Source organism: Globicephala melas, chromosome 6 (genome assembly GCF_963455315.2).
Source record: "Globicephala melas chromosome 6, mGloMel1.2, whole genome shotgun sequence".
Taxonomy (NCBI): domain Eukaryota; kingdom Metazoa; phylum Chordata; class Mammalia; order Artiodactyla; family Delphinidae; genus Globicephala; species Globicephala melas.
The window spans coordinates 934802-953116 of NC_083319.1; the positions used below are offsets into that span (position 1 = coordinate 934802).

At 58.6% G+C, this 18315-nt stretch overlaps 1 protein-coding gene across 4 annotated transcripts in view; it reads left to right on the plus strand.

Annotated features, from left to right (window-relative positions):
- EXD3 (exonuclease 3'-5' domain containing 3) overlaps nucleotides 1–18315 on the plus strand; it is a 77282-nt gene that overhangs the window by 1221 nt on the left and 57746 nt on the right. The window contains exons 1-2 of one of the 4 annotated variants that reach the window (XM_060300080.1): nucleotides 9592–9727; nucleotides 14147–14260. In XM_060300080.1, coding sequence (XP_060156063.1) covers nucleotides 14167–14260 — 94 coding nt within the window. In that variant the 5' untranslated portion in view covers nucleotides 9592–9727; nucleotides 14147–14166. Of the gene's footprint in view, nucleotides 1–9591; nucleotides 9728–14146; nucleotides 14261–18315 lie in introns of those variants that run through there. The other 3 variants (XM_060300081.1, XM_030838154.2, XM_030838155.2) reach the window with 3 other exon arrangements.

Consider the following 18315-nt stretch of genomic DNA (forward strand, 5'->3'; position numbering starts at 1 on the left):
CAGCGAAAACTATAGGCAAGACCAGCTAATAAAGGAGAGGAATGTTACTTGACAGAGAAAAAGGAGGAAGTTGGGAGGGGCCGCTTTCAGGGAGAGCCCATTGGAGGAAACGGGGTTCAGGGTGGCGATGCTTCCCATTGGCTGGGCTGCTGCCGGCGGGGAGAAAACCTGCCTTTTCCTCTGGGTCCATGTGAGGTACATGTCTGCCTGTTTGGGGTCTGCAGACACGATGAGTGGTGGTGTGTGAGAGCTCCCCCTTCCAGCCTTCCCGACTCCATTTTAATGAGGATTCCCTTCATTCAGTTTCACACCGTGAACACCAGAAGGTCCCCCTTCCTCCTTCACGGAGAAAGAAGAAGCCTCTAGAGACGGTGCCCCTGCAGGTGGAGCGAGGTGGTGCCTGCCCACAGGGTCCTGGGGCTCCATCCCCAGGAGAGGCCGGGAGCTGCTCCTTAAAGTCGGGGGACCCCTACAGGTGCCTGGACCTCTCCCTTCTCAGCACACGCCCCACGGACACCCCTATTTATGTCTTATTTGCTGCCATGATCTTAGCACCTGTGTTAGGTTTTTTCAGAGAGAGTGATTGTTTTTTAAGGAATTAGGTCACGCACTTGTGGGAGCTGGCAAGTCCAGAATTCTCAGCCCGGGGGTGGGCGCGGGCGGTGACAGGCTGGAGACCCAGGGAAGAGTCTAGAGGCAGACATCCCTGTTCCTCAGGGGACCTCAGTCTTTTCTCTTAAGGCCGTCAACTGATTGGACAAGGCCCACGCACATCGTGGAGAGTCTCTGCTTTACCAGTGTTGTTTTGTCTACTGACTTCAAGGTTAATTTCATCTGAAAAATACTTTCACAGCAACATGTGGCTGTACTTGACCAAATATCTGGGCACCATGGCCTTGTCGCGTTGACACATAAAGTTAACCGTCACAGCACCCAACCCTAGAAACACTCCCGTAGATGGGCTCTGCCCTTTTCCGTACTCAGGAGAGCACCCTCCAGGGTCCAGGGGAGGCTTGTGTCTCGGGAGATGTCAGAGCCCGGAGCCCAGCAGTAACACAGAGACCCAACTGCCTCTGACGCTGGACTCCTCCTTCCTCAGTTGGGCCTGTGACTCTGCTCAGTTATGGCTGAGTCTCCTCCCTGTATGGCCCTGGGCCAGCTCCCTGTGCCTTACCTGTGCAGGCTTCCTTACCTGAGGACCAGAGACGATGAGGACGACCCAGCAGGGCTGCTGTGAGAAGGGCCTGCCATGATGCTTGAGAAGTGCTCAAAAGGTGTCCTGGGCCGCTGTGCCCCCGAGGACCCTGCTTCCTCACCAGTGTGGGCTCTGAGGTTCCCAAACTGCTGGCCTGGAGGTGGGCAGGGCCCGCACCACACACATGCTCCCTCCTCCCCGAATTCCCGTGTGGACGCTCCCTTCCTCTGACCAGACCTCCCACCCCCCAGCCTCCCCGCAGCCCTGCCCGGTCCAGCCTCAGGATTCCCGCCTCCCTCACAGCCCCAGAGGGTCCCTGAGCTCAGCTGCCCCCTCCCACCGGCCCACCTGGGGCTCGCCGTCGCTGCAGCCCTCACCCCCACCCCTTCCGTCCTTGCAGCTCACGCCCTCCCCCTGACGAGCCCCGCCCACCGGGGGCCTCTGGGCCCCGGTCCCTTTGTCGGGGCTGGAGGAGCTTGGCCTCCGACTGGTCTCTGTCCCCCTTGACCGTGAGCCTCAGGGGGGTCACGCGGGCCCCGTGCGGGCACTTGCTCCTCCCCCGGCCCAGCTCCTTCCTCATCCTCTCCTCACCTCTGCCCCATCCTGCCTCCCAGCCCAGGACCCCCCTGGCTCCCGGAGGAAAAGCGGCAGCTGGAAGGGGGTCCCTGCCTCCTCCCTGGGAACGCGCCCGCTCCCGCGGGGCCCCCCTGGGCCTGGCGCTGCCCCCTCCTCATCCCCACGTATCTTCCTGGGGTGCTCCCTCTAGGTATCATTTCCCCCCTCGAAACAGGTGTTTGTCTTCGCATCTTGAACAAAACACTCCCCTCCTGCGCCCACACCATTTCTTTGTTCCCCTTTGCAGCAAGACTCCTTGAAAGGGTTGCCAGTACTCAGCGTCTCTGTTACCTTTGCTGGGTGCTTTTTAGAAACTTCGGTATGATTCACATATCGTAAAGTTCATTTTAAAGTGTACGGTTCAGTGTTTTTGTCACACTGACAGAGTTGTGCGGCCATCACCACTAGCTCGTCCCCACTGCAGTCACTCCCTGTCACGCCTCCCCCAGCCCCGGGCAACCGGTGGTCCAGTCTGTGGATTTGCCCCTTTTGGACAGTTCATATCAGTGGAGTCATAAAGCGTTTGATCCGTGTCTGGCTTCGCTCCCTCGGCAGCATGGTTTGGAGGATCATTCGCGTTGTAGCGTGTGTCAGTCCTTCAGTCCTTTTAAGGCAGAATCACATGCTGTTGTGTGGATGGACCGATTCTGTTGGTCCGCTGGTGGGCGTTAGGGTTTTGCTTCCAGTGTTTGGCTCTTGCGAATCACACTTGTGTGCACGTGTTTGTGTGGCCGTGTGTTTTCCATTCTCTTGGGAGCCGGGTCAGGTGGTCACCGTGTGTAGCTGTTTGACTGTTTTCCCATCGTGCTTTTTACTCTGAATCCTGCTCCAGGCGGCCTTCCCACCAGGGTTCCACCCAAGCACTTGTCAGGGTTTCTGGTGGCTTCCTTGTGGCTCGTCCGCCTGTCGGTGCCTGGCCGGCCCTGCCTCTGTGCACTCACCACCCGGGGTCCCGTTGTTTGAATTACTCTCTGGGTGTTCTGTGTGCCCACTACTCTTCAACTTTTCTATTTCCATAATAAAAAGATGAAAAAAGTACCATCCCTGTGCCACCAGTGTGCACGGATTACTATTGCGGCTCTGCTCCTAATAGCCCAAAACTGGAAACAGCCTAGACGCCCTGCAGGGGGCGCTGGTCAAACAGACTGCGTCCACACTGAGGGAGCCCCCTCAGCAAAAAGGGTGAGCCCTGGGCACACACAGCAACTTGTGTGCATCTCAGGGAGTGTGCCGAGTGAACACAGACCTGGGAAGGCCAGACTGTGTGGCTCCATCTCTGCAGCTTGCCTGAAATGACAAATGATGTGAGTGGAGATCAGATCAGCGACTTGGGGCAGCTGTGAAAGGGAACAGGAGGGCTCCATGGGGCTGCAGCGTTCTGGTTTTCCACTGAAGCGACACAAGGCCCTGGTTGTGATTTGGGGTGTATGTGCGTGGGTATATGGGACATCTGTTATTATTTCTTACAAGTATATGTATATCTACAGTTATCTCAACATAAAATGTTTAGTTTTTAAAAATCCTTAAGAAGATTTCAATTACAAGTCTTTCTATTTTACAGATAGCCTGAAAATTGGAGTGATTAAGTGACCGCTAAGATTCTTCCAGCTCTAAAATTCAATACTTTAGAGGTTGTTTAGAAAAACTTCCTTGTATCTGAGCTAAAAATCTACTCCCCAGGGGACTTCCCCGGTGGTCCAGTGGTAAAGAATCCGCCTTCCAATACAGGGGACACAGGTTCGAGCCCTGGTGGGGGAACTAAGATCCCACGTGCTGTGGAGCAACTAAGCCCGTGCGCCACAACTACTGAGCCCTGCACCACAACTACTGAGCTTGTATGGCCACAACTACAGAGTCCACGGACCACAATTAGAGAGAGAAAACCCACACGCCACAACTAGAGAGAAGCCTGCGTGCCACAAGGAAGACCCCACGTGGCCAAAAATATAAATAAACTCTATTCCCCAGTAGCTGTGGAGGTGCCTGGGGCGGCTGTGGCCCAGAGAGCCCCAAGCCAGCCTTGGTCAGGACACTGGCCGCTGCCGCAGGTGAGAACTTCCCAGGATCCTCCTCCGTGGGGGTGGGGCTGCTGAGATTGGTAGGATCCCGTGATTCGTAAATCAGTAGAGGCCGGCACAGGGGCGTGTCCTGAGTGAGGACAAGCCTCAGTGGCCAGAAGAGTTCAGTAACTGGTTGGTTCTGGAGCACAGATGTCAATCAGATGGGCAGGAGCTGGGTACTTGGGAACTGGTTTTCGCCCAGTACAAAGAGTTTTTGTCTTCTTTTTAAACAATGGGCACTTCCAAGAAAAAACAAAGCGCCACGTGAGATTTTCCCTCAGGAAATAGAAACAGGCTCAGATGCGACAGGGGCGCCTGGTGTCGAGGCCAGCCGTGTGGGTCTGGGTCCCCCCGGGCTGTGTCCATCGCACAAGGCCGCGGAGAGCCTCCCAGCTCAGAGCTCGGTGATCACGCTTCTCCCCGGGGCTCAGCCGGGGCACTGGGTGGGTCATCAGACCCACCGCTTCAGGTGTTTACAGGCTGCCAACGTGTGCCGAGGACCCTGCCCCCGCCCCCACCAAGAGGGCTTAAAGAAGAAAAGTGCGAATGACAAGGAAGGGCGGCCTTCGGACAAGAGCAGGGCCCCTCCAGCCAGGGCAGCCCACACTCCAGGGAAGCCACGCACACAGCAACTGGCTCCAGGTGAATCTCCCTGGAGGGTCAGAGTTGAAAGGAGAATGTAAATAAAACAGGAGACTTTCAGTTCTGTCCTGTAGGGGCCCGTGGCGAAGGGCTGCATCCTACGGGGGGCTGGCTGGCTGGGTGCATCGGACCTGGAAGCACCTGGGCACCCGTCTCTGCTTTCACGGACGGGGACCCCCTGCGCTTTCAGACCAGAGACTGTGCTGCTGGTCCCTGAGCTAATGTCCACTCGCAGCCCCCGCACGGCCCACGGCGTCCTGCCCCGGGCCGGCTACCCTGCAGGCCGGGGCCTGTCCCTGAGCAAGGGGAAGCCAGACGCTAGAAACTTCGAGCAGACCGGCAGCAACAAGCCTGTACTACAGAACCAGAGCTCGTGAAGGAGAGCTCATCGCGTGGAGTAATCGCCGGAGTCTGCGAGCGCTGCGGCTCCCAAACCCCAGGGGTGAGGGCCAGTCCGGGGGCTTCCACCTCCCAAGGAAGGAGGGCCGGCCGGAGGGCAGAGGGACGTCTGGGCTATCACGACAAAAGGCAGGTCCAAGAAGCCTGCGTTTAACCAGAAGGCATTCGTCTGCAGTGGGGAAGGAAACCGTGCCCCCGAAGTCAAAACCAAGAAACAAAAGGCAGTAGAGGGAGTTAATAAAGAGAAAAGCTTGGAAGGAAATCACGCCATTTGCAGCAACATGGATGGACCTAGAGATGATCACGCAAAGTGAAGTAAGGCAGGCAGGAAGGCAAGTATCATGTGGTCTCACTTATATGTGGAATCTGAAGGATGCAGATGAACTTACAAAACAGAAACAGACTCACAGACACAGAAAACAAGCTTGTGTTTACCAAAGGGGGAAGGTGGGGGGAGGGATAAATTAGGGGTTTCGGATTAACATATACACACTACTGTATTTAAGATAGATAACCAACAAGGCCCTACTGTATAGCACAGGGAGCTATATTCAGTCTCTTACGATAACCTGTAATAGAAAAGAATCTGAAAAAATATGTATATAACTCAAAAAAAAGGAGAAAGCTTAATTAAATAATTAAATCAGGAGGTACAAACCCCAAAACCAGTTCTTTGTGTTTGTGTTTTTGTTTTGTTTTGTTCTGGCCACACCGAGCGGCTTGTGGGATCTTAGTTCCCTGACCAAGGATCCATCCCAGGCCCTCGGCAGTGAAAGCAACGAGTCCTAACCACTGGACCGCCAGGGAATTCCCCAAAATCTAGTTCTTTGAAAAGACCAGTGAACTAAACTTTTGATAAAACTAATTAAGGGAAAACAAAAGAGAAGTAAAAACTTGCTGAACGTTCACGAAAGGTGAGAAGCACACACGTAAACAAGATTTACACCGAACGCCCTGATGTTATGGTAATAAATGTGAAAACCTCCTCAAGAAATCAAGGCCTCCTATCAGAACGGGCCTGGGGGAAGCAGGAGACTGGAGCAGGCGATGAGCAGAGAGCAGATGGGCTCAGAAGTTCCCGCCGTCTGGGACGTGGGCCCCCGGGCTCCCCACCAGTCCTGGCTGCAGCCCCAGGACCCTGAGTCAGGACCACTGGCCGCCGCTTGAGACCGCACATGTGTCTGGTGGTCACGGACAGCCAGCGACACAGCGGCCGGCTCTGCAGCTCAGACCCCCGGGCATCCGGGTGGGCGGGTGGCTGGCATCCCCTGTAACTTAAGATTCCATATAGTTTATTTTAACTTTTAAGAATAACATCTGTGGTTTGATTTCTTTTTTCATGAATACAAAGCGGAGTGTGTTCATTGTATAATATTTAGAAAACGCAAAAAGTAAAAGAGAAAACCCAGAGGACTGGCAGGTGCCCCCCGGTGCCGAGTGGGTTGAGGCCCCCCGGGCCTTTGTCCCGACGTGGCCGCTTCGGTGACACACAGCCTCGTGACACACTGGAAGGATTTGTCCCCGTGACATTGAATATTTAATGTAAAATGTGGTTTTTAAGTAGCCATTCGTCATTCCTCCGATTTCTGCCTCGTTTTTGGTCGTCAGGAGGCCCTCAGTCAGAGCAGGCAGGGAGCAGGAAAGCCCACCCGAATGGCGGTGACCCCTGACCTCTACCCCCGGCCCCCACTGCAGTCTGGCACCCGGTGAGAACGGGGCCCGAAGAGCCTTCTGGCCGAGACTCCCAGGGCTGGTTCCTTTGTGCTGCAGGAGTAACTCGACTCAGTTTGACACCATCGCAGTGACCCTTGGTGTTTAAAGTTGGCAACCTTAATTTTTAAAGAAAGGAACAATCGTTAAGTCAAATCAGGAAGTTAAAAATCACACCTCTGGCATGGAGGGACTAAGAGATCGACCAGTGTTGGCAAGAACTCGGTGGGGTGGGGGGTAGCGTCCTGAGGCAGCTACCCTGGAAGAGTCCGCGGGTTCCGCGAGAGTTATACACCAGCCACGTCTGGCCCGGCGCTCCCTGCCCACAGGCGTGCCCGCGGCCGGGTCCACACCGTGGCACGTTACCCAGCTGAGATGCCGCAGTGTGGATGAACCTTGAAAATGTCGTGCTTAGTGGAAGGAGCCAGACAGGAAAGGACGTGTATTACGGCTCCGTGTGCACGAAGCGTCCTGAACAGGCAAAGCCACAGGGACAGGAGCAGGGTCATGGGTGCAGGAGGGCGGGGGGCCAGGGTGGGTGACTGCTGGCGGGGATAGGCGATCTTTTGGGGTGATGACAAGCTCTGGATTAGGGGTGATGGTTACACATGCCTGAATATACTAGAAACACTGAATCGTATACTTCAAAAGGTTCAATTCCATGGTATGTGAATTACACCTCAGTAAAGCTTTAAAAAAATCACTGAGATGATCGCACAAAAGTTTAATTCAGTTTGAATGGCTTTCAAGTTAGCGCTGTTATTTAACTGAAGCGGCCTGAGTGGCCACATCTGCAGGGCCCAGGCTTTGCACCCCCAGGTCTCTGGGGATCCTGGGTGTCTCTGCATTTGGGACCGGGGGCAGCAGGATACGTCTCCCCGTAGCTGTTGTGGGGAGTGGCAGCTGGGGGTCCGGTGTCCCCTCGTCCTGCCCCGAGGGCCGGGGATTGCAGTGGAGAGGCGTCCGGCCGCCTGCAGGGCCGCTCTCCTATGTGGTCAGCTGCTTTTCTCAGTCAAGACCAGTGTGTCCAGCAGAAATACGTGAGCCACACGTGTGGTTTTAAATTTTCTATAAAGAGAAAGGCGAAATTAACTTTAGTGGTATATTTTATTTAAGCCTGGCACACGCAACACGTTACTATTGCGACACGCACTGGACACGGAAGGCAGTACTGAGGCCCTTTCTGCTGCCACCCCGTGTGCGTTCTGCGCTTACAGCACGTGGGGAAATGGGCCCGGGAGGCCGCCCTCATCACCCTCCACCACCCCATCTGCCCCACGATGGAGGGCAGAGGGCATACCTGGGGGGACACGCAGCCAGCGCTCCCATAGTTGTGGAAAACGACACAGAAAAATGACACAGGAAGCATGATCTGGCGCCCAAACCAGAATGCTGTGCTGACCTCTCTAAAGGTCGCTCCGTCACTCCCCGTGGTGCTGAGAGAATGCATCGTGTTCTGTGCTCTCCTGGGCCAGGTGGGCAGATGGACAGATGGACGGGAGGCACGGGCCTGGGCCAGCAATGTGATTCTTTGTGGGGTCCTTCAGCTCTCCTTTCTGGGCTGTTTGAAGGGCAGCTTCGGGTCAGGAACAGTGAATCGTCCACTCCTCGCTGCCCTTCCCACGTCCTCTGGGCTCCCGCGGGGTCTCAGGCTTTGCCGCCCCCGCCCCGCCCGCTCACAACGCTGCTTTGAGAAGGGGCGACTGGCCTGAAGAACGTGCCCCCAGCCCAGCTCATGACCAAGCTGGGCTCCTGCCTGGCTTGGCCTCCTTTGGACCTGAGGGGTCTCTGGGCACAGTCGGGCCGGGTGGGGGGACGTGCCCACGAGCACCCACTCTGTACTCCCCTTCTGCTTCTCGGTGGGGCTGGGCTGTGGTGGACGTGGGGGCACTCTGTCTGGAGGCGGCAGCATCCCTGGGAGGTGTCCTCTTTCCCCTACTGGGCCTGCTGGATCCCCTTGGGCCTGGCTGAGGGGTGGCATCCAGGAGGCATCTGCGTTGGGCCAGGTTGGTCAGTGTGCCAAGCAGGAGGCTGGTGGACATGGGGCAGGCACATCTGGGCACCCTGATCACCCCAGAACCTGTAGCAGGCCAGGCCATCTCCCAGGTGGCTCTTAGGTAGGTTGCTAAGTAGCTCTCAGGTAGGGTCCCAGGTAGCTCTCAGGTAGACGCCCAGGTAGGTTTACAGGTAGGCTTCTGGTAGACGCCCGGGAGGCTCCCAGGTAGGTCCCAGCTCTCAGGAGGAGGCGGTCCGACCTGCAAGGTGTGTCTCTCCGGGAACCCCCCTGCGCGCTTCCTGGGGTTTGAGTCTGTTTCTAGGTGGGTTTGCTGCTGGGCTGGGGGCTTCCTGCTCAGGTAGGGAGTGGAGCTGGGGAAGCAGGAGCCTCTGGGGTGAGTGGAGATCTGGTCGTGTGCCGGGGCTCCTTGCAGGGATTTGGCTCTGCTTAGCCCCTTTCAGCAAAAGTCACAACGCTAAACAAGTTGTATTTGGTGACTCTGATTTAAGGAAAGTTTGAAAACTGCCAGGTGGCGCTCACCGCGGGGCCTCCGGGAGCTCCTGTCCCTGGGAAGACCCGTTCGCCTCGGCACGCGCCGCAGACCCAGCACCACGATTCCGGCTAAAGACCATTTGGGCTCCAGGCAGACTTTTTCATTTTAAAGTGAGGTCAATTTTTAAAGTCTGCAGTGGGGTGAACTTGAACTTGGTCGTTGTCAGCAGTTTTCAATCTCAGAAGCACATTGGGCTTAGTTGCTGTGGCTGGTTGTAGATTGATTTCAGATTCCAGGGCTCAGGGACAGACCAGAGCCGAGTTTCGATGGCCTCAGTCCTTTCCCAAGGAGGGTCTGGCTCTGTCCACCTGACCTGGGGCCGGCCTGAGGCCCCAGCCAATCAGCTGCCTCCGAGTGGCCAGGCGCTGGCCACTGTGCCCCTGAAAGGGGGAGAGTGGTGCCAACAGGGAGGTGGAAGCCCGCCTGCAGCAGGGACTCCCCTAATGGAGAGGGTTAGGGAAAAGCACCCTCCCGTGAAAGAGCCACTGGCCATTTGCCCCCTTCCTGGGCTGACCAGCAAAGTGGACGGCTGCAGCGGGAAGGAGGCCATCAGGGCGGTGAGCTCAGGGACAGCAACCCGAGCGGCTCGGGTGGAAAGAGCGTGACCGCCAGGGAGTGGGCGCACTGCTGGGCTGGGGCTCCTCCTGCGGGGGCCTGACACAGCGGGGTGGGCAGGACGTTCACCCCGCAGAAATAAAGCCTCCGCCTTCTCAAGAAGGAATGTCCCTCGGGCCGCCCCGTGCTGGGAGGAACGAGGAGGGCAGGAGACCCTTTCAGAAGCCCCCGGCGCCCTTTGGGGTTTATTTAAACAACCCAATTGCTCTTAACCCCTCGCGTGGGAGGTGGGTGCTTGGCCCCGTGTTCTCGGGTGGGAGACAGGAAAGGGTGCCGAGCCAGAACGCTGCACCCGGGAGAGCCCCGGCCCCTACCCTGGCCTCGCGTAGGGATGCAGGCCCCAGCCCCGCCGGGAGCTCGCTGGCCCGGGGTTTGCTGCTTGCTTGGCGGGCTGGCTGGTGGTTGGATGGATCTGGACACAGCTGTGTGCCGCGAATGGCCAGGGGCTCCAGAGGCGGCCAGCAACGGTGTTGACCCCGTGGAGCCAGCCCAGCTGGACGAGCGCTCAGCCTTGCTGAGGCCTCAGTGATGCTGTGAGCTGACCCCACGGGGACTGGGCCTGGGTGAGGCCTGACTGTTGGGCTGAAGGACAGGAAGACAGGGGAAGAAACAGGCCGGGCTCCCGGCACCTCCCCGGGGAGGGGCCCACGGGGCCTGGGCCATTTGCAGCTCCCCCTGTTGGGAACCCTCCGCCGGCCCAAGGGTCACCCCCTGCCCCGGCCAGATGGGCCCCGGAGAGGCGGGGTGTGGTCACGGAGGCCCGTCAGCGGGCCGTGGAGTTGGACCACCCCTCAGCGCCCACTGCTGCTCTGGGACCCCCAGCAAAGGGCCTGCAGAAGAGGGACAGACATTGGACCCGTCAGAGACTGTGACCGGGCGGGCTTCGCGGGACAGCGGCCGTGAGGGGCGTGAGTGGCACCTCTGCTTTGTGCGGGACAAGCACGCAGGGACAGTGCTCCTCCCTGCGGAGTGCCCTGGCTGGGGCCTCGGTGTGGACGGGACAGCTGCGGTCACGCGCCCTGGGACAGCACCGCCAGCAGAAGGGCCCAGAGACCAGCTCGGGGTGCTGCACTCCCTTCCCTGGCGGGAACTCGGCAGCTGGGAGGATGGTGCGCCCCCCCGGCCACCCAAAGAGGGTGTGCGGTGGGGATGGGTCTCTGTTTAGAGACACAGCCTCCGGGAGTGGCAGGCCCCCCGGGGTTGGGTCAGATTTGGGGTGGGAGGTGGGAAGGACCATCTGGGGTTAGGTCCCGGCAAGGGGCGGGGTGCCTGTGCACAGGGGCCGGATTACCTGCCCCACTCGAGGTCCATTAAAATGGCAGTAAAGACATTAGGAAAACCAAAAGTGCTTGAAGGCAGAGAGGAGGGAAGAGGGGTCTTGCAGGCTGGGAAAGCAGAGCCCACGGCTGAGGGCTGGCAGAGCCTGGCTGCAGAGCCGGGGAGGCTCCAGGCTGGAAACAGGGCCTTGGGGAGGTCTGCGTGGGTGGGGACTGAGACCCTAGGTGGGGAAGGGAGGATTCCTTCCCTACAGACAGACAGACTGGTCTTCCAGGCCCGTTACCCACAGTGACGTCCAGGAGGACGTTTCCCAGGACTGAAGGACATGAGCACGCCTAGGGGGTCCTGCCCCATCCGTCTGTCCTGCTGACACCTGGATGCTGTCAGGGGAAGGTCCCCCAGGAGGAGAAGAGCAGTGTCCTACCTACGGTCGGGCGTCAGGTGGTTCAGAGCTCTCAGCACCAACGTCAGCAGCTGGAAGGACCGTCACCATCACATACCTGGGGACGGCCTCTCACCTGCAGCCCGTGCACAGCCAGCCTTCCAGCCGAGGCTTAGTGCCCAGCGAAGACATTTCCAGACAAACAAAGACCGGTCAAATGCCCCTCCCTTGAGTTCTTCTCACGAAACTCGTGGAGAATGTGTTCCTCTAGCACCAGGAGGAAAACTGAGAAACATGAAGGCTTACAAATCAGGAAATGCCGGATGCACCAGGAGAGAAGATGGGGAGGGAGTCCTAGTGCAGCAGCTGTGCCGCCAGGCTAGAGAGCAGCCATCCGGATTGAGGCGGGCGGGCAGAGGCTCGAGAAGGGGTGTCTCTGGGAGCAAGGGCAGACTTGCAGGCTTGTCTGAACATCCTGGGGAGGTGTTAGGGTGCTGTCAGAGTCCTGTTAATGATGGCCTTGCAGGAAATCCAGCAGGGAAGAGGTCGCGTTATTTTTTCTTCAATCTTTCCCCCCGTTTTGTAGATAGGATAATTTCCGTTGATCGGTCTTCAGACTCACTGACTCTGTAATCTGCCGTCTCCAGTCTGCGGCCAAGCCCAATCAGTGGGTTTTGCGTTTCAGTTATTATACTTTTTATTGGAGAACTGCCATTTAGTTCTCTTATGTAGTTTCATGTAATTTCCGTTTGTACCTCTCTGTTTACTCATTTAAGACCATATTTCCCTTTAACTTTTTGAACATGTTTTTCACTCATTCTTTGCACAGTTACAATAGTTGTGTTAAAGTCTTTGCTAAATCCAACCTGTGAGCTGCCTTGGAGTTGCTTTCCACTATGTGCTCTTCTGTATTTCTCTCCCCTTGAGTGTGGGTCATATTTTCCTCCTATTTGCAGGTCTTGTGACTTTTATATCATGTACTGAACATTGTAAATGTTACACTGTAGAGACTGGATTGTTACCTTCCGCTGAAGAATGTTGACCTTTGTTCTAGTGAACAGTTCATTTCTAGCTGATTACCTTGAACTGGGGGGCACGGCTTGACATTTTGTTAGGGTGGATCTTTATCTTAGTGGGACTCAACATACAGAGTGTTCCATGGATTTTTTTATTTCTTTTGTTTACTGGCTGCGTTGGGTCTTCGTTGCTGCGCGGGGGCTTTCTCTAGTTGCGGCGAGCGGGGGCTACCCTTCCTTGCAGTGCGCGGGCTTCTCATCGCGGTGGCTTCTCTTGTTGTGGAGCACGGGCTTTAGGCGCGCAGGTTTCAGTAGTTATGGCACGTGGGCTCAGTAGTTGTGGCACACAGGCTCAGTAGTTGTGGCACACGAGCTTAGTTGGCTCCGTGGCATGTGGGATCTTCCCGGAGCAGGGCTCGAACCCGTGCTCCCTGCATTGGCAGGCAGATTCTTAACCACTGTGGCACCAGGGAAGCCCTGTTCCACGGATTTTATTGGGACTTGGTTTTAGATTTTGGCAGAGTTGGTCTGGGGCAGGGCTAACTCGCCACCGTCACTGGGCTGGAGCCCAGAGTGTGCAGCATTGCTTGACTGTTAGTGCCCCTGTCGAACTCTCGGCCTGGGGACAGCTGCCTCTGGGAGCCCTGGGGATCCTGCATTGCTCACCTGCACTTCTGGCCCTGAATGACCCCTCCAGCTGGTGCCCTGGCTCGCAGATGCGCGGCCTCCTCCTCCACCGGAGGGATGCTCTGCTCACCAGGTTCCGGGTCATGATCTTAGCTGGGAGGTCGCCCCCAGCTGGGAGCCGGCCCATCCCTGGGCCCCCCAGCCTGGGCATCACCCGTCGTGCACAGCCTATTGTCCAGAAGTCGGCCGCCTAAAACGTGTCCGGTGGACGTTGTCTGCAGTGGGAGGGCCGGTCTGACACCAGTCAGTCTGCATGGCCAGAGCACAAGTTTGGAGCAAACTGAACAAGGCAGGAAAGTATCCGGAGTTCACCCAGCTCAGCCCTGCTCTGCTCCTGTCTCCTGCAGATAGCGTGTCAGCAGAAGACGCTCGGAGAGCTGTTTCAGGGGCTGTCGGGGTTTGGGGGGCTGGGGCGTGACAGTGAATTCTCACCTTGAGCTTGGTCAGTCAGGTGTAAGACTGGACACTCAGGAAACAACCGTATCAGCGTGTTAGTGAGAAATGTGAATGTAAATGTCCAACAGCATAGCTAAAAGCGTGTGGGAGTTGGGGAGGAGAAAGCCCCAAGGGCTCGCCCCTCCAGGCCTGTGTCAGGACTCGGGTTTACACAGGAGGTGCCGTGTGTGTCACCGTGACATAAATCACACCGCAAATGAGGAAAAACTAGACCAGCTCCGTAAATGTGGAAAAGTGTCTTGTATAAAATACACGTTGGCAGGACCCTGTTGGCCGCCTGGGAATGGTACCACTTTGTGGCCAGCCTGGATGATTTGGAGCTGGGTGTGCCCGTGTGGGCTGGCTCAGGGGTCCCCATGGTGGGTCCACCCCTGAGGTTAGTGCTGAGTATCCTGGGTCCAGCCGGGGAAGCCGAGGCCACCTGAGCCCCCACCCCCACCCCAAGCACAGAAGTGGGCCCTGCGTGGCTGCCTGTCAGGGCCCGTTCCCTTCTGTGTGGAACCTGCAGCCTAACTGTCCCTCTCCACTGGTCCCTTGAGCAGCTCCCTGCCTTCCCCTGAGGATGGACGCCGGAGACCCTGCCAGAGATGCCGCCGGAGAGCCTGCTGCTGGTGACACTGCTGGTGACCCAGCTGGTGGTGAGTGTGTCCCCATGGGTGAGTCTGCACCCCGCACGGCCCAGGTCCAGCCTGGCTGCACTTGTCAGGGCTGGGCATGGGGTGGGTGTGTGTGGGATCTGTGTACAGGTGCATGCGTGTGCACCGGGCAGGGACCCCAGGTGGGAGGCGTCCAGGCGATGTGGCTTTCTAGGGGCCTGGGACGTGTGGAGCGGCCTCAGGTGTGGACGGGAGCAGGCAGGTGGCTGCTGCCACGGCCTTCCTGTCCTGAGGGCCGCGGGCGGGCACCTCCCTTTGCCCTGGGAAATGTGGCCTCGTGGTCCTGCAGTGGACCGCCTCCTGGCCACTTGCTTCATGTCTGACACCGAGGGTTGGCCATGACTGGACGGACACTTCAGGGAGCCCACACTGAAGTGTGGGTGAAGCTGGGTGCAGGGGGCTGGTGGGAATGGCGGGGTTCTCTCTGGAGCCTGGCTCTGCGCCCCACACCAAGTGCGGACACAAGGCATCTTATCAGTCCTGCCAAGAGGGAGAGAGGACGGGGGGGCTGGGAGGTGTCTGAAGAGTGAGGGCCCCAGACTGGCGCTTCCAGCTTGGGAGCCCCGGGATCCCACATGGTCCCTGGCCCCAAGAGAGCGGAGGCTCTGCCTTCCGTTTCTCCTCCGGGAGCCCCGAACTCCTCGCGGTGGTGTCTGTGGGCTCCGGGAGGCTTTCTTTCTGAGTGTCTCCTGCGTTTGGTGAGTGTCGTGGGCAGGGCAGACGCGGGGCCACGTGAAGCCTGATCTCACCCCACCAAGGACAGGTGGTGACGTGGAAGGGGAGACCAAGGCTGGAGGAGGAGGGGCTCCTCCCAGGCTGGGATCGGGTGTCCGGTTGGAGAGTGGGGCGCCCCTCCCTGACGGCCCCGGCACCCTGGGGGCCGCCCCTGTGCCGGGCTGGGGACCTCTGGTGGGCGCAGGGGTGGGAGGGGGGCCCCCAGTAAGTGACAAAGTGCTGCCCCTTCTTGCAGGTGGTGGGGAACCTGGGGCCTCTTCCCAGCCTCTGCCACCCACCCCAGGGTCCCGAGAGGCTGTGGCGTCGGCCCCCCGTCTCCTGTGGGGTCCTCCGCAGGTGCACACAGCCTGCTCCAAGCGGAGTCTCCGGGGGGCTGCCCAGGCACCCTCAGCCGCCCACAATGGGCTCGTTTTCTGCTCAAGATTCCCCAGACCTTCAGACCGTGCTTTTCCCCATCTGTCCCCAGTGTGCAGAGTCTTCAGGACCTGACACCACCCTGTTGGGACTGGGGATCAGACACAGCCCCTGGCCTGCTGTGAGTGACCGCAGGCCAGGGAAGCCCTCTTCAGTGGGCATCTCTCCACCAGGATCTGGGTACCTCCCCCAGGATGCTTCTGGCGCCTCTGCTGGTTTTGCCAAGAGCAGGACCCTCCTCACCTGTGGCCTCCGGACTCTGACACCTGAGGCCCCAGGGCCTCGGCTTGTCCTGGACCATCTGGATGCCACCCTCCCCCGCCTGTCCTGATGCTGGGGGCAAGAGGGGAAGGGACAGGCCGGGGAAGACCTGTGGCCCTTCCCTCCCGTCCTCCCCTCTCCTGGGAACAAGAAAACATTCCCCAACTGAGAAGTCAGCTGGGCTCAAAAATTGGTTTTCTCCTGAAATCGTGGCCTTTGGATGAGCAAGTGTACCTGAATCAGAAAAGCTGCGGGCTGAAGTCCAGCAGGTCCCAGGGTCTCGGGCAGCAGTGGATCCCCCTTCCTTGGGAAATTCGAAAGTCAGGCAGACAGAGCTGAATCACTTCTCAGCATGGAGGGAGGGGCAGGCACGACCCTCCAGGAAGCCCCGTCCCCGCCCCGCCACCCCTCACAGGCTCGTGCAGTACCCGGAACCTCCAGGCCTGGCCCTCCCTGTGTCAGGGCTGGGGTGGGGGGCCCCCCAGCCCCTGGGGCTGTGGAACCATCCTTGGGCTGTGACCTGAGGGAGGCTGTGAAAACAGGCGACACAGCACCCACCTTCCTGGCTGTGTGACCTTTCTGTTTCCTTACCTGAGAAAAATAGTTGTTGCCCTATGCTTAGCTCCATCTGTGAATGAAAGACTGCCTGCGTGTGGGCTGTGGAGGCGTTAGCTGTGATCCTCGTTAGTCTTTGACCCGGTGGAATTTATTTTGCTGGGAGAGGTGAGGAATGGGTCCAGTCCGTCCTGGAGGACCACTGGGACACGCAGCAACACTGAGCTCCCCACGGGTGGAGTCTCCCCGGCTTTCTGCTCTGTTCACCTGCGGCATCACGCTATCTGGTGGCGGTGGTTTTATGACCTGCTGCATCCGGCAGGACTAAACCTCTCGTTGCTTCTCTCTCGTTTCTTGTTTATTTTCCATGTAGACGTCAGGATAGCTTGCTTGCTTCTGCAGAAATCCGTTGCTGTTTTTACTGGATTTCATGACATTTATGGTTGGCCAAAGAGCATCTGACGCCATCTCATCCCAGTGTCAGGCAGGACTGGGGGCTCACAACGCCTTCCCACAAGGTGGGGTCTGCTTCTGCCCTTGAGTGGTGCTTCCCGAGGCCTTGCCCTGGGAGCCGGGCTCGGGTGTGTGCCTGAGGCCCTGGGGAGGAGCCCGTCTAAATTCCTGACCCACAGAATCTGGGATCCTGAGAGATGAACCACTTGTTTGGGGCCCGTTGCCTTTCTCTCTATTCTTCTGTCTTCAGCAGTGCTTTTTTTTTTTTTTTTTAATTTATTTGTGTATCTTTGGCTGCGCTGGGTCTTCATTGCTGCGTGCGGGCTTTCTCTAGTTGCGGCGAGCGGGGGTTGCTCTTCTCTGTGGTGCACGGGCTTCTCATTGTGGTGGCTTCTCTTGTTGCGGAGCACGGGCTCCAGGCGCACAGGCTTCGGTAGGAGCAGCACGCGGGCTCCGTAGTTGTGGCTCGCGGGCTCTAGAGCGCAGGCTCAGTCGTTGTGGCGCCCGGGCTCAGCTGCTCCGCGGCATGTGGGATCTTCCCGGACCGGGGCTCGAACCCGCGTCCCCGGCACTGGGATTGGATTCTTAACCCCTGCGCCACCGGGGAGGCCCCGAAGTTTGATTCTTGAGCTTGAGCTTCAGTGTCCTCTGGACACACTGCTGCCCGCCCGCCCTCACCCACGTGCTCCTGGGGCGGTGTCAGGGGGCAGGTACCAGGCCAGAGGCCACCTGCCCTGCCGCCCCTGACCTGCCGTCTGGCCACCCCTGGCCAGCAGGTCCAGGATATCAGGGTGGCCCAGTCCCGGGCCCAGGCTGGGGAGGTGGCAGCGGTGGCCAGGCTGCAGCCACGGCTGATGTCCACGCTGTGTACGGAAGGCCCCCGTGCCCGCCCTCCTAGCTCAGCCCGGCCTCCTGTGGTGCATCCCTGTGTCGAGGGAGCGGGACTGGCCCACTCTCGGCTGGCAGGGTGGCCCCGGGCCGGGCACCCCGTGCTCGATGAGTCCTCCTTGTGCCGGCCTTTGGTGCCTGCTGCACTCAGGCCCGGGCCCACGTTCACACCGGCCCCGGGGCCCCTCCAGCTCCAACTTGGGCTTCCCGGGTGTCTGCCCATGGCCACGGAAGCTGGTGACCTTGTCTGCGTGTGCAAGTCTGGCCTTGGCACGTCCAGCAGTCACTATAGAGTGTCCCTCAAGGCCTGGGCCACGGCCTTGAACAGGGCCAACATGGTCACCGCCGGGAGCTGGCAGCATCGGGAGGGGACAGACAGCAAACCCACATCCCACGTGCAGTGTCAGGTGAGGGGGCCAGGCCGGCGGGTCAGCGGCGCTTGGGCAGCGGCTTGAAGGCCGAGGGTGTGAGTGACCGAGGGTGCAGCCTGGCCTGTGGCTTGGACCCAAAAGGGCACTGGGCCTGGGGGAGCCGTGAACAGAGAGCAGCCTGGCCCAGCCTGACCCTGTCAGACTTTCCTTGCACTGGGCGTGGTCTGCAGAGCCCAGTGGGGAAGAGGGAGACCTCTGGCTGGCGCCTGCTAGGCCCTTTCTTTTGGTAGGAATTCTTGACTTAACCGTGTCCCGAGGTCATCGAGGTATTGTGCAGGTGCCCTGCGGAGGCTCTGTTGATCTGTCTTCACAGTGAGA